Below are 15,618 nucleotides of genomic sequence, written 5' to 3'. Positions count from 1 at the left end.
TTGTATCTATCTATCTATATTATTGAATTTATAGAAAGCAACATTTGTACTGTTCGAAAATCAAACGACACAAAGAGGAAGTATACACGTTGTTTCAAACGACTTCAAAACTTTTTTTTCTATGAACAAATTTCTTTCATAAACTTTTTCCTTACCGATTCCTATCAGCTTCAAGATCATCTAAAAAGCCTGCTAAATCTGGGAAACTAATTAAGCATGTGAACAAAGAGAATAGCAACATCTAGAGATGATAGACATCTCTCACTCTCACAGTGGCTTCTTTGTAATGAACATAAAAATGTCCATCCTCTATTCTTAATGAACATCAAATTTTCTTCCACTGCAAAGCCCAGATTTCAACAGCCTTTCAACTTTGTAGAACAGACAATTCAGGAAACTAAATAGAGTGTTAGATACATAACCCTTCCGAGAAATTCGCGTTTGAGAAATTCGCGTTTAAGAGTGGTGCAGACAAAATCCAAGCATGCAACTGCACCTGTCTGGACGAGTTGGTAGAAACGAAACCCGTCATAAGGCCAGAAGCTTCTCGACGAAGCCATATTTTATTCAAAATTATAGATCTGATCGGGAAACTTCAAATCTACTCTTCAACTTCGATCTAAGTGACGTGCAATAATGAGATCAGAAGCAGGTTCTGCACGAAGTTAAGTTGACAGAGAGAACAAGGAACGATGATCAACCCTTCATAGATTCAACAGGTAAGACTCTTTATCAGTTTAGAAGTACAGAAAAATTTAAGTAGTACAACCTGGTTGAATCATCCCAGTTCATAAATTGAATTAATTTTTATGCCGTGATCAGGGACTGAGGAGAAGAACGCTGTTGGTGGTTCTCTACATGAATGTAAAATACTGTTTGTTTTGTGATGTCAATATCTGTCTACCAAACTCAGTACTGAACGACCCCTTGACTCCATCATCCCCACCATGCATTCAATATGATATGATCCCATGCCCTCAGGTTATTCCATGGATAGTCAAGCACACAACCATCAATATTTTTGTCTGGTTTTGTTGTATAATTAATAGCTAACCTATGCCTAGTTGCTTATAAAATAAACTATACTGGTTTGTGTGAAGAACTGCTCACAGAAATCCACACCTAGCGCCAGTGTCACGAGCTTGATCATAACTGTAGATTTTCCATGCGCATTTATTTAGCTAGGTTTCAATTACATAAGCATGGAATATTTCTATATCTTCTGCTGACGTTCTTAGACGTATTTATTGTCTAGTTTAAAAGATTAATAGGAAAAATAGTTTTTTTTTTTTCTCTGGCTCGTCATGGAGATCTAGGAGGAAGCACTACTGCCCTCGATACTCAACTTAATTAGTGATGGGGATCTCATACAGAAGACTTGGAAGGAGAAAATATTTTCTCCAAGAATCTAGAGACCGCTTCTTCCATCTTCATACACGAATAATGTTCCAAATTATCCCTGATCGATTCTTATGAATTAGGGGATGCGATGGATCCAAGGACTCGTAGGCGGCAAATTCATTTTTTTACACAAAGTATATATTTTTTTTTCTCATCGGCCTTTTGTTTTCTTGTATGACTTGATTACGTATCCTTTAATCTTTTAAGTAAGTTTAAGCAGAGCGGAACCAGGATTTCCTTCAGGGGCGGAGGGGCGAAACCAGGATTTCTTTCAGGGACTGACAGTCTAACCTCTGAATCTGAGTATGGCCAACTAAATTCAAATCTAAAAAATACATGACGCAATTAAAAAAATTTATTTTTTTAATTTTTTTTTTCTCTGTTTAAGTATCAAATAGTCTTACTTAATTTAACGCGCGCTGCTGGCATTGGGCTTCACATGTAACATTGTTGTGATGGATGAACCATGCATGCGATGAGAGCGGCATGCCATAGGACGCATCATGTGTCATGCATGACGCCCATGAAATGTGGCATGGCATAAGCATGATGAGTTCGCTTAGCGTTCAAGATAAGGAAACTGATGACTTCATCAGAGAGTTTTATATATATATATATATATATATATATATATATGATGGTGCAAGCAACTTGTGGGTTGACCTGACTTGGGCTTTTTTCGCTTTTAAAATAAAATTTCTAAAATACGCTTAACCTACTGATATTTACTGCAAAGCTGCTCAACTTTTAGCTAATGCATTTCACGACCTGCTCCTGCAACTCCGTATTTCAAGTAGAGGCGTCTATTGGCTCCAAATCAGGCAATCAACTTTAATAATCAACTTTTAGTAGGAATCTGTAAGTCCACCTTAGTAGGAATATATATATATTGAAGCAGTGGCACGGCTACCTAACTTGCCAAAATCAAACACATGATTGAGTCCAAAACCATGGACTAGTGTCCCCACTTTAATTGGGCTAGCTAGTTCCGAACTTGGATTATCCAAATAAAATGATTCTCAGCTTTATATTTTTTGATATATAGCAGGTTATATAACGCAACACATGCCAAATAAAAATTTGAAGTTAAATGTTATAAACTATTGATAATTTTCTTCTATGTCACTATGAATTTATTGAGGATTTCTTTGATTTGACCTTACATATAAATGTTAATTAACACTGAGACTTATGAAACAAAAGCATTCGGAATTAAATTGATTTGTTATTTCTCAGTAGCATTTAGAACTACCAATATGCATACATTAAAAGGTTTTGACACAAGAAGCTTTTCCTTTTTTCTTTTCCAATGATGTTAATCAACAATATTATCTGTAAAAACGAAAAACTGAATTGACTAAAGTCTAAAACTGCTAGTAACTTGACCTTTTACATATTTCACTGGTCTTTGATGTTATACACTATATATATATGTCTTAGTAACTTTTGTGGATTAGTAGTTGCATCCTATATTAAATTTTTTGGCTCTGCCGTTGAATTTTGGAAGGCTAAAGGTGCATGACAAGATTGATAGAGTGGATGAGAGAGAGAGAGAATGTGTTGAAAAACACTTTTTACGAGCATGAATTTTATTGTTTAATCTGTTATCTTCCAAGTATTATCTGTGATTTCAAATGGAATAACAAAAAAAAGTGCTGAACCTTCAGGTAAATAGCAATGACTGAGGTGCTTTTTGTAGGATTATTTATTTTAATTTTAAAAACCCATTTAGAGGCCTCAACGCAATACACAGTCTTCTCGCCAGATGCTGTTTTTTTCATTTTAAATGATTAAGCTGTTGGAAACATGGAAAGAGCAAGGTCCAAAATAAATAATTAAGCTTCTGATAAAACTTGATTAAAACGATTAACTTGGCTGGTGTGGACGCAAGACCCCGGTTTGTAGCTTTGCTGCTGTTTCCCGGAACCGGCCAACAACAAACCGGCTACTACTCGGTCAAAGCTACGATCACGAGAATCTCTAAAAGCACCCGAGTTTGGTGTTGACTTCGTCGACCAAGCTAGCATTCGGTGGGTGGGTCAGGCTAGGTTTCTCACAAGGACCACTACCAAATGATACCTGGTCGCGCCCAAGCCCTCGTTCTCATGTTAGCGAAACAAAAAGCTCGGACCAACTTGCGCTGGGCTCGCCTCTGAAGTGGGGGTCTGAGAGACTGACCCCGAGAGTGACAGAGAGCGAGTCAAAGTGGGTCCGAGATACCGAACCATGTAGGCTGGGTGAGATAGAGGCTGGGAATGAGAAGGTCAAAAGTCTCGCTCCTTAGAGACGGACAATTGCCAGTAGACGCGCCAAGTTAACCGGACACACCGGGTCCATCCTGGCTATATAAAGTGGCGTCCCGCTAGAGCGAGGGTGTTCGAAAGTCTCTGTCGCAAACATGGTGAGGTCGATGCCAGCGGGAGTCGACGATCTAAGAGGCGCGCCCTTGGCGATCGGCTTGTTCATCTCCGTCTGCGCTCTGGTCGCTCTGTGCGCCAAGCACCACCGAACGAGGCCTGCCAAGCAGGTCGTTTCCAACACCAACAGCCATGAAGTCAAGCCGATGGAGACGAAGATGATGATGACTCCGCCGCGGTCACCACTGAGGGTCGGCCGGAAAGCTGTCCCCTACGAGCCATGGGATGAGCCCGAGTTGAAGTTCGCTCCGAGGTCGCCCCTCGCTTCGCCCAAGGCACTGCTGGCCACGGTGAGCAACAAGGCCCTCCCCATGTTTCATGCGAAGAAGGCCGCTGAGCAGGAGAAGGCCAAAGTCGGAGCCGGAGCCGGAGCTCCATCCGACGACGAGGAAGCCGACGGCGTGTGGAAGCGCACGATCCTTATGGGAGAACGGTGCCAACCGCCGGACTTCTCCGGCGTCATCTACTACGATGAAAGGGGCAAACGGCTACCGAAGTTCCCGCCCAAGTCACCGCGCGGCAGCAGCCCCTTGGCCAACTTCACTTTCCCCGTGGTCGTAACCCGAGAATCGTCGAGTTAGCTGGCCGCCGGCGACACTTTTGGCTGCTACGCATGAGAGCATTGAGAGGCCGGTGGAGTTGTCGATGGACGAAATTGGCCTTTTCTTATCTCTTCGAAGGACGTAATGCGTCCAAACTCCATGGTCCTTCAATGCACTGCCGTGCTAGAATCAAGGGACAGATTGGTCATTTTCGATTCACAGTGGAGATCATTTAGCTTTGGCCGTGAACTCTCAAAAGCTTGTGGTGTTTTTGTTTTTCTTATCACTGTTATTGTGGAAGAGCAGGTTTGTACAAAGATCTATGTTGAGAGGGAGTAAAAGTTTGTTTCCTTCGGTTTCTTTCGCCAACTAATTATTTCGAAGCATAGTGCTCATGAAAACCGACATCGAAAACCAAATAATTGTTCCGAAGCATAGTGCTCATGAAAACCGACATCGAGAACCAAACTGATGCCATGTTTTAATCATGCAGCCCATTGACTACCTATGTTATCCCCCTAACGCTCGTTTTCTTATACTCAAAGTTCCTATTTTTCAAAAGTGATTTGTGCTCAATCTTGTGTCCGATTTGCATTTGGATCCGCTAAGTACATAGATTGGTCTTACATAACAAAGTTCGGTAGATCACCAATTCTCTGCATTTTTTGTACTCTTTATATGGGATTTCAGTCACCAAACTCAAGACTTAAAGCGCACACAAGCAAAAGAGAGCCAAATGTTAATTTTTTTAATCTATGCAGCACTAAATTTATTTGACCAAGTTCTTCTCAAATGCAAAGTTTTCCATCCTAATCCCAAACTGAGCCCAATTTTTCTTCCGAAAGAAAAAATAATAACAATAATATATTTGATACCTGTGTTGACGTCAACGCTGCTTTGACATAGTGATTGGTTTGGAAAAATGTAGCCATTTCAAACCTGAGTAGCGTCGACATTGCCAATAACATAACGTTTGTTTTAGAATTTTAATTTATATATATATATATATATACTTGATAAGGATGGCAGAAGAAACTGTGTAACTGGAAAAATAAAGTTCCTTCTATCTAAAAGTCTACCAGATTGACGCAATGTCTAAAGTAGAAAAGTAAATTATTTATCATTTGAAAAAGTACTCGTTCAACTGTAGAATCTTAGCGAAACAGAGCCGAGAGTGTATTTGAGTAAAGAAGTTTCGTCATGCAGGATAAAGGCATTGGACTAAAATTTTGTTGGTGCTTCGGAGAAGGAAGGGGAGAAGCTTCGGCCTCTCGCCCGGCCGGTGGGATTGTCTCGGAGTAGGGAGAATAGAGAATAGGAGGAAGCTTCGGCTTCGGCCTCTCAACTGAAGGCACAGCTAGCTTCTCCCGCTTGCCTACATCGTGTTGCAGACTTTGCAATTTTGAACGTAGGCAGAAAGCTCTAAGGAAAAAGAATGATGGGGAAGACCACAAGAATTTGCCTGATTTGATATAAAACATGAAGTTGTTTTTATGGAAAATATTGGTTTTGCTATCATCAAAATGCTGTTAGAGTTTCGTTTATCATAAAAACACTATTAACCTTTATTAAATTCATTTTGTTTATTATAAAAACATTATTAACCTAATTTTTGTTTATTATCGAAACATTATGAACTAGAGGGAGGGGGGTCGCATAGCCCAAGAAAATTATATTTAAAAAATCAAATTTTTTTTAGTTTAACTCAACCCGTCGCTCCTCCCCTACCCGTCGCTTCTCTTAGCCCAACCCATCTCTTGGCCCGACCCACGATTTGACCCGCTCCTCGGCCCTACCCGTCGCTTCTCTTAGCCCGACCCATCTCTTGGCCCGACCCACGATTTGACCCGCTCCGACTAAACTCAATCAACTTAATATATATTTTGCAGAGTCATTAATTTTTGTTTATTATAAAAACACTATTAACATAAGTTTTGTTTATTATAAAAACACCTCAGTTTTGTTTATTATAAAAACACAATCAACCCTTAATAATTAATTCTGTTTATCATAAAAAGCACTATTAATCTAATTTCTTTTTATTATAAAAACACTATGAACATAAATATTGATCAACTTAACATATAATATTTATTTTGCGTTATGATTAATATACATTTTACGGCCTATTGATAAGGAAAAACAAACGGGTATGGTTTTAAGTGCAATAAGTCTGTTTTTTTGTTCCTTCCTTATTGGTGCCTGTATGATTTCTACCAATCACTATATATATATATATATATATATATAAACAGATAACTGTCGTCTGTTTTTTTGTCCTTATTGTTGCCTTTATGATTTTTACCAATCACTACATATATATATATATATATATATATATATATATATATATAAACAGATAACTGTAAAGAATAATCATTGATGTTCAAAATAGATGGCTAAAAAGAAAAAAATTGTTAATTAATACTAGTGTCCCTGTCCCATCTTCTTTTTCTTGTTGTTTCTCTCTCTTGATTTCTTATTTTCATCTTAAGAAAGATAAAAAATAGCAAAGATTTCTGTCAGCCTTCCAACTAGCAGTAAAATATACATCTCCCACGACAAAAACTAGCAAAGATTTCTGTCAGCCTTCCATCTAGCAGTAAAATATACATCTCCCACGAATCTCAATGTAGCATCAGTGACGTAAACTGAAACGCCGTATCTGCCAATACGTGCTGGGGTTTTTCATTCGTTCGCCAAATAGAAAACTATTCTTACTACTTTATTAACGAATGAGCTGATACAAAGCTGAATCAAAACCTACATCAGCTAGTGTTAGACGGAAGAGCCTGGAGAAATTTCAATTATCCATTGAACTTCGATCCATTTGTAGTAATAGATCCACGTTTATATATAAGTCTAACCTACGTAAACCCGGATTAGCTCGACCAATTAAAATAAAAACAATATGTAAACTCTCAAACTCGCAGGGGATAATCACATCCAATCTACAAATTGTTTGTCTGTTGCATGCAGGCATTTATACGCACGTATATAATTGTGAAAATCTTACAAAGCTGTTTGTTTAGTTTCCAATCGTAAACTTGTTTACCAATTTCAAATTGTGGGTGTTCGTCTTCGAGTTGCCAGATATCAAAGCTATGGCAACGTGATTAAACAGATAAACCTGAAATCCGGCCCCAAAAAATCTCAACCCACACAAAGATCCCCACAAAGGAAGAAAAGAAAACAGATCGATTGAAAATTTAGCTTTTCTGTTTCCCATGAAAACCATACTTCACCTGACCGAGAAAACACAAAGCAAAATCAACAAACAAACCGCGCATATTCTTTCAATACAGATCGAAACACGTCCAAGTTTCCAAATTTTCATATTCCCATGATATGACTTGCTTACTGACCTACGACGCGATGGGCCTGAAGGGTATCACGCACCAGGAGCTGCATCCTTGACCCTGCTCTGAATGTACCCTCCATACTCCCTGGCGTAGTCCCTAAAATGGCTGGCCGTGTCGGCGATCCGGCTGCGCGCGTAATCAACGCGATCAGACCCCGGCGGGTGGCGGCCCCTGAAGTATTTGTACATCCAAGTCCCTCCGCCCAAGGCGGCCACACCGAACCCGCAGACTGCCAGGAACCCGGCCATGGCGAAGAGGAAAAGGGTCCCAGCAGGCACCCAGATCGGGCTGGTCAGCAGCAGGAGAGGCGTGAAGACGATCAAGGCCAAGACGGTGGCCGTTAAGGTCAGGCCCGTCAGGAGCAGGAGGATGCCTCCCGATATCACCAAGGCGAGGAAGCTAATGAATTGGGTGGAATTAGGGGCCTGGCCTTGGAGCTTGCTCAGCATGGCTGACACACCACCTCCACCTCCACCGCCACCACCACCACCAGTCACTGGACCATCACCGCCGGTCCTGGTGGCTCTCTGCTGGGATCCCTGGGTGGTCGAATGACGATCCGCCATCCTCTCTCTCTCTCTCTCTCTCTCTCGCGATGGAACTGGTTTTCTTTCTGTGGCTGGTCCTTCGTACATAATTGTTTTTAGCATGGTAATAGGAGACAGACAGCGGACTGTCTCAAGGAAAAGTGACACGTGACGATGACACGTGTGAGAAATTCGTTCATCGTCCTCACATGCAAGTAACCAAGTGTAGTAGCTGCATTGACGGCGGAGAAAATCGATCTCCTTTTTTTGGCGACGGTTTCTTTCTGGTCATTGTTTCATTATAATAACTTAAAATAAAAGTATATATATATATATATATATTCACGGAGCGAACTTTAAATGGAGAACATCAACAAGGGATCATTTAGTAACTAGAATGTTTAGAATTGTGCCAGAAAGTGGATATTTCCTAGAGAACTGTTCATTTAAAATATTTCATAGATCAGAAAGTTCAGTGGGGATGATGACGACGGAAGCGCATCTCAAATTGGACACCCGACCTGCGTATCGGCATTGACCCCTGAGAATCTTGGGCGACGCTTCTACACTCGGTGTGGGTGATTGTGCCAACCGAGTTCTTGTTGTAATGCCACGAATACCCAATGCGTTTTGGGTGCAATTAGTTTGTTTAGTTGAAGATGTTCCTCTCCGAGTACATATAATCTTATAAAGCTGTTTGTTTTAGTACGATACGTCTAAGTTCTTTATAAACTAGACATGTCTCTAAGTTGTCACTAGATTTTGACATTATTTTGCTTTTGAAAGATCGACATAACCCCAACACCTATTTTTAAAAGCTTGTCATTTAACTTAGAAACGAAACTCGGTTTAATAATGACTAAAATTTTTTGAAGCGTGACGATTTATAAGAAACAGTAGACATACAAGGGAAGCGAAGATACAAATCGCTTTACAGTAGTCCGAACACGTTTGGATACCACCGGATTCCAATTGCAGTAGCAAGGAAACATACTCGTTCAAAATGGCCTTGTTATTTAATCATTTAAAAACTGCAACGAAAACTACACACTGATTACTGGAAGATGAAACATGAAGTGAAACTTCTTACAATGAACGCGGGAGAAAAAAGGGGCAGCAACTCAGTTTTACACCACTCCATTTTCTGTTGATCCATTGTATTCCCTAGAGTCACCCGCGCACCACCTTCTCCGAGCATCCTCCAGAACTCTGGAACGCCTCTGATTTCGCCTGGCTTCATCTTCGACCCAATTTCTAGATGAAGAACATGAGGCCAATTGCAAACATAACTTCAGGATGTCTAAAAGTTTGTTTTCACATAATTTAGAAGTTCAATCAAATAAAAGCCCAAAAGAACTACTAAAAGCACCATCTTGATAAGGTGGCGACCATTGCGAAGATGTCTTGAGAAACTGGAAATCTTTAACCTTAGTTCACCGATTCACTTGATGATAGTGGAACTCAAACATGAGAATAGGTCTCAGGATTAGCACAATAGTCAACATAGCATATGTATCATATGTGATTTCCTAACTGACAGAATGAATTGTGCTTCCAGAAGATTTTCCTACCCAACCATTGTTCTCCTGAACTCTGCATCCATGCGTTCGCTCCCCAATTACAGATGATCGTCCATCAACTACTCTTCTCCTGAACTCTAGGTCTTACAATCAACGGAAGTGGAGGAAAAGGTGATATGTTTTGCAGTTACTAGTTTGATGAACCACTACCGCAAGGAATGTACCTTCTTTCCCTAAACTCACCTCAACTTTCTATGCTAACAGCAGATTACCTGAATTTTTTGCTATAGCTTGGGAAATGAAGATCTACTTTTTCATATCATTGTTCTAAAATTAGGTAGCAGGAACCATGTTTTCAGAATGAAAAAACTAGTCGCTCAGTACATCGCAGGACACTAACAAAAAGAGAGCTCACTTTTGGTGATTAAAAAGGGCAAGTCAATCCTGAGAATAATTTGGACCATAGCAAAAAAGTCATACTACTGCAGAGCATGTCCAAAGCCTTCAGGCATTAAAAATACAGTAATTGGTGTAGCAACCATAAATTCAGACATGCTATAGCTCCCAGGTTGATTTTAGTCCCAACCAATGCTATCAACACCGCAATCGAGACCCAACCATGGGGTAACAAAGCCATGATGAATAGACCTAGGGGCTGCAAATGGATTTACTGATCAAAATTAATCCTTAGCTACAATAGATATTTAGTATAGCAAAAGTCTTACCTGAATATCCTGACAGCTTCAATCTCAGCCTCCAGAACAGATTTTGCTTCAACTACTGCTTCTTTTCTTGCAAGAGATTCAGCAAATCTCTCTTCTAAATTTCTCTGCTCTATAAGAAATTTCTCCTTCTCTGACATAAGCATGTTAGACATATCATCCACTTCTACCTTGAGATTGGCCAACAATTTCTGTTGGCAGTCTAATGCAGCTTGTTCCTTGAGGAATTCAGGCCAACATTCATCTTGATCCCTTTTCTCCTCTTGCAATGCAGCCATGACTTCCATCAAATGCCTGTCCACAATAGCACCTCTAGTTTTTTCTTGAGATATCTTTTCTTCCCAAAATCTCTCTATGTCACCCTTGAGCATCAACTCGGACCTGATTTCCTGCGATTCAGCCTCCATTGACAACCTCTCAGATTCAAGCCTTGATAACTCCACATGAATTGCATCTGACATCCTCCCACTGATCAATGCTACTGCAGCTTGAGCTTTGGTAACAGGTTTGTCAGGCTGAAATCGCTTGCTATACCCTACATAAAAATTTCATTAACTTGAGAAGACATAAAATCAACTAGTCTCTTGCTATATCCAACATTTTGCAGTAAACTTTCTATTCCCATCTGAAAGCACATAGTGCTTGTGCATCTGTAAGACAGCGTGCCCCCAACTAAGTACTTTTTTGATATTTTTCCAATTATAAAGAACAGGTAAGAACTACCATCCTCAGATTTATGGACATGGGATGAGCTAATTTTTTACCTTGCATTCAAATGTTCTCTTGAAATAAGCACCTCATACTTGTCAATGGCAACAAAAAGATTAAAGTTGTTAATGTCTAATGGCATTGGGTTTAATAAGCTCTAGCATTTCTGGTTTTTTGTATTGTGTATATCTCAAGCATTCCTTTGCAACGAACTTTGAAGAAAGTGGTATAAGGTTGCTGCCCTAGCAGTTTCACCCACAAGCGAAATGTGAAAGACAGACAGAGAGAGGGAGAGAGAAGAGAGAGAGAGAGAGAGAGAGACCAAAAACTTTTCTTGCTATACTCTTATCACCAGCCTGCATGTCGAGGATGAACTCTTGAAATTCTTCTTGATCAACTGATGTGATATCAATAAAATTCACTTTATTCCTTGACATCTGGACTGCAAGCAAGTTGGAATTTTAAAAGCCAATTTGAAGTAAAACTATTCTCGTAATTGTATAGTAAATATTTCATCTATAATTGAAATGAATGATACAGAAAGCAACTATTTTCAACAGTCATACCCTTTCGTCTGTTGCAGCAAAGAAAGAATACTCCAATTTGGCTTTCCAGTTTATAAGATCCAAACGGGATAAGAAACTGACAGATTCAAATTTTCAAAATGTTAATCACTCAATCTATGATATTGCAAATTATAAAATAGTTCTTGAATGGACATGCAATTTGTCTAATGGTACCTTTCTGGATAAAAATTCAGAATGGTTGGGGCTTCACCACTGGCACCATCCGAGGATCCAAAGCTCTTGGCACTCACATGACTGAGTAGAATGCCAGATTCAGCAAGGGCTGTCAGTACAAATTATTTTCTTTAGATTAAAGATGGTTATGATATTCAGAAATACCATTACATAGAGTTTCACCGATGTGAAGTACAATGTCGCATATTACCTATTCATATTCAGAAACTCCTACCTTGGATATATAAGAAATCAGGGTCATCAAATCCAATATCTTGAAATGCATAAGTTGAGGAGACGTTACTAAGAATTGAAGGAGAAATACGATGTTGGGGATTCCTGTAAGATGTATGGCAAAAGAATATAATAAATACATCAGCCAGCTCGTATTAGTCTGGTTTTCTCATGTCAAAGTTCTGTTTTTGCTGCTGCTGGCTAGGAATTACCTTTCCAGGAATGAATTTGCTTTGACTAACCATCTTGCATATTCCCTCCTTGTACACAAGTCTGTTGGGTTCACGTCTTGTTCTATAATCTACAAAAACAATGAAAAATAATTATCTTATTTAAAATAAAAATTTCAATGCAACCATAAATTGTATTGTCAAGATCTCTGAGAATACTGAAAATCCCAGAATAAGCTGAGATACTTGTTCTTGAAGAGGCACTAGGCAATATCAGCACTGTGACTTCATAAGATGAAAAGAAATATCGAAAAGTTGCACTGAACATTTATACTTTTAAAGTAGAAGAGGACAAAATTTGGCTGCATATAAATTGTGAAAAGAGGTTTGGTCCCATCACATTAACATGGGTCTTCATACAGTTTTAGGACACACAAAGCAGCTGGTTCACTTCTTTACCAATAGCAACAGATGACAATTGGTTCAACAAGTTGAGAACCATGAACCCATAAGGGAGCATTACCAAAATGTGCTTTATGCCAGAAACAATTTTCTTTTACCTGAGAACCAAGAAGAACAGGAGAGCATAGGGGAGAATAAAAAAAGCACCTCCATCCTAACTCCTAAGCACAATCATCCATACTTTGGTGTGATTTTTGTCGAAAACACATGAAAAAAACAATAATTTAAAATAAAAAAAATAAGTGATACTTTTAATATACCAGTTGGCACTTTTTCTTAACCCATCACAACTTCATTCTGGCAAGTATTAAAAATGGCAAATGTTTATGATTATTCTGAAGCACAAAAAGTCTTCATTCTACCAAGTGATCTGACGATTCTGACCATCACTTAACTAAGTCAGACAGACACAAACTGGAAACAGGTTGAACCAAACTATGACAAACCACATCTTGCAAAGCAAAGTTGTGACATGCACAAGGCTGCATACCTGTACCTCATTTTATGTGAACATAGTGAACATAGTATTGTTAAGTGAGTAAAAAAGGGAGGGAAGTAGGCTCATTAATAACCTTACCCATGAAGTTGACTGCTGAAGATGATGGAGCTTACAAGCAACATATTTCATCAAGATCATATCAAGATCAATAAACAAGTTACAAATAGTCAAATATAAATTATACATCCATAAGGGATTGAGAACTTTGTTCAAGGCATAGGAAAAAGTGGAAAACAGAATCATAATGTCGAATGGAAATATGCCAAGAGCAAAACCTTCAGCTTCTTGAGTACAGACAATGCTTCTTGTTGAGTGGCATCTGGAGGGACCGGAATTATCAAAACTTCAGGCTTTGGTGTTGTATCTAAAATGTTCAAAGAGCTTTCAGAAATCAATAGTCATCACAATCAGTATTTCTTATAAACAAATAAAGAACTAAAAACCAAAATACAAACAACTGCCAGGGCTAGTTGATAATTGAAAATTGTCTTCTAGTAAGATGCATAAATTATTTGCTCCAGAAAATTAAAACATAGACAGAAAATTTCTGAAAATCATAGACATACCTGAAACATGCTTTTCCAAAATTTCACCATCATAGCATGCAACTCCAGTGTCACTTTCCTGGTTCGTCTCTCCAGCTTGATTTACATTAGAGGAATCTGATTCGGCCATTTCAGTAGGCACATGAAGCACGGTATTCATTGATCTGAAGACCCAATCAACAAGAAATGGTCCAGTATACTGAAGTCTTGGACCTGCAGAAAACTGATGAAATTTACTCGTAGCAAATAAAAGAACCAAGTTACAAGAAGAGCATGAAATATGTCTCCATGAAGTCCCCGGCTAAGCTGAACCTTGAGGCCCTCCGTACTGTGAAACTTCTATATTCTAATAAGTCAAATTTGTAAATCTTATAAGACTAGACGGACTCGCTAGTAGGAAAAAGAGCATTCTCTTGCTTCAAACGTCAATAATCCAAAATTGGCCATGGCATGGTCTAAGAGATAGGTCACAAGATTCAAGATATATAAGGATCAAGAATACAGAAGTAAGTTGCAAATGCATCATACATGAAGCAATGCAAATGCCAATCCAAAAACGACCAACCTTCATTCTGTCACTCAAACTCTTTAGAAAGATCAGTCGTATGCAAGTGCTTACGTTTCCTTCAAGTTTTTCTTCTTTCTTTCCCCCATTCTGTGTGAAGGTTATGGGAAAATTACACGTTTCAACATCTTCTAAATTAAGCGCGTTAACATGCACCATGTTCTTGGAGAAAATGTGAACGAAGCATGTATCTTGCATGGTAACCCAAAATGTGAAAGCTGGGACATGTTGCTCTTCGTGTGTTGTCCTCCAAGTGCAATACTCTAATTTGTACCAATTTTTCCGAGTAAATGGTGCATGTTCAAAGAAGAAAAACAAAGATCAAAACATAAATTGCCCAAACTAGAAGATCACCATTCATTTCCTCCTCTGAACCTCCCATTGTGATATTGCTGTCGAAGATACAACTTCTATTGCAGAATCACAAGTTCCAAGTAATCCGCCAAGCGGAAAAAATAAGCGAATTGAGTGCAATCAACACGAAAACTATATCGCCATCAGGAAAACAGGGAGAAACTCTAAAATACCAAGATTCATACTTTTGCCCCAAACCGAGCAATAAGAAACCGCGGCAAGAAACACTGCCAACGAAACGCCAGCTCCCACGTAAGAAACGTTCGTCGACGCTGCAAGAAATCACATTCATCAACCCCAAAAAAAAAACCCCACCAAAAATCAACCATAGAAAAGCCAGAACAGAAACCTTTATTTGCTTCCTTCAGCAGAGGATCCTTGACTGACCAACCACCATAGCCGTCGGAGGCCCCTCCATCGGACGGCAACCAAGAAGAACCGATTCCACCGTGTAGAGCAAAAGTAAGGAATCGCAATGGCCTGATTTTCTGAAGACGAACACCAGAAGAAAACTTGGAGTTCAGCCATCCGCTAAAACTACAAGATCGAGGAACCCCTAGACTTCTTCGCCGCCTGTCGAGAAGCAGAAAAGAAGAAGAAGAAGCCTGCACAGAAGACATTTTTTACAAGGCTTCTGAGTTGCAGAATCAAGAGAGAATCAACGGAGAGACATCGAGGGGGGAGAGAGAGAGAGAGAGAAATGGAGAAATTATATAGTGTCACGAGGGAAATTACATGGCTCTGTGGCCATTAATATCGGGATTTTCTCGAAAATTTAAATTTATCCTGATAATATGGCCGTTTATATTTTTCAAAAACAGCCTTCATCGATGTGATCCTGAAAATAGCT

The 15,618-nt window shown here is 39.3% G+C and overlaps 3 protein-coding genes across 4 annotated transcripts; 1 reads left to right on the top strand and 2 right to left on the bottom strand.

The window, feature by feature from the left end:
* Positions 1-3,787: 3,787 nt before the first annotated feature.
* On the top strand, positions 3,788-4,720 carry LOC116264703 (uncharacterized). The gene has a single exon (XM_031645052.2). It carries the CDS (start codon positions 3,800-3,802, stop codon positions 4,397-4,399), a length of 600 nt encoding a protein of 199 aa, XP_031500912.1. The 5' UTR covers positions 3,788-3,799; the 3' UTR covers positions 4,400-4,720.
* Positions 4,721-7,539: 2,819 nt separating this feature from the next.
* Positions 7,540-8,331, bottom strand: LOC116264613 (oleosin G-like). Its single transcript, XM_031644933.2, has one exon. The coding sequence runs from the start codon at positions 8,286-8,288 to the stop codon at positions 7,752-7,754; it is 537 nt and encodes a 178-aa protein (XP_031500793.1). The 5' UTR covers positions 8,289-8,331; the 3' UTR covers positions 7,540-7,751.
* Positions 8,332-9,240: 909 nt separating this feature from the next.
* LOC116264949 (uncharacterized) lies at positions 9,241-15,473 on the bottom strand. 2 transcript variants are annotated; one of them, XM_031645420.2, is made up of 11 exons: positions 15,118-15,473; positions 14,942-15,040; positions 13,871-14,062; positions 13,580-13,668; positions 12,386-12,474; positions 12,175-12,278; positions 11,940-12,048; positions 11,766-11,841; positions 11,522-11,636; positions 10,495-11,026; positions 9,241-9,503 (listed from the first exon to the last, which is right to left on the bottom strand). In XM_031645420.2, exons 1-11 carry the CDS (start codon positions 15,386-15,388, stop codon positions 9,377-9,379), a joined length of 1,803 nt encoding a protein of 600 aa, XP_031501280.1. In that variant the 5' UTR covers positions 15,389-15,473; the 3' UTR covers positions 9,241-9,376. The 2 variants fall into 2 exon arrangements, with proteins under 2 accessions (XP_031501280.1, XP_031501281.1); XM_031645421.2 differs by having other exon boundaries at positions 14,954-15,040.
* Between the last annotated feature and the right edge of the window lie 145 nt (positions 15,474-15,618).

The sequence above is a fragment of the Nymphaea colorata genome, chromosome 11 (assembly GCF_008831285.2).
Source record: "Nymphaea colorata isolate Beijing-Zhang1983 chromosome 11, ASM883128v2, whole genome shotgun sequence".
In the NCBI taxonomy this organism is placed as follows: Eukaryota; Viridiplantae; Streptophyta; class Magnoliopsida; order Nymphaeales; family Nymphaeaceae; genus Nymphaea; species Nymphaea colorata.
The sequence above is the reverse complement of the archived record's forward strand: the minus strand, read 5'-3'. Positions and strand labels throughout refer to the sequence as shown.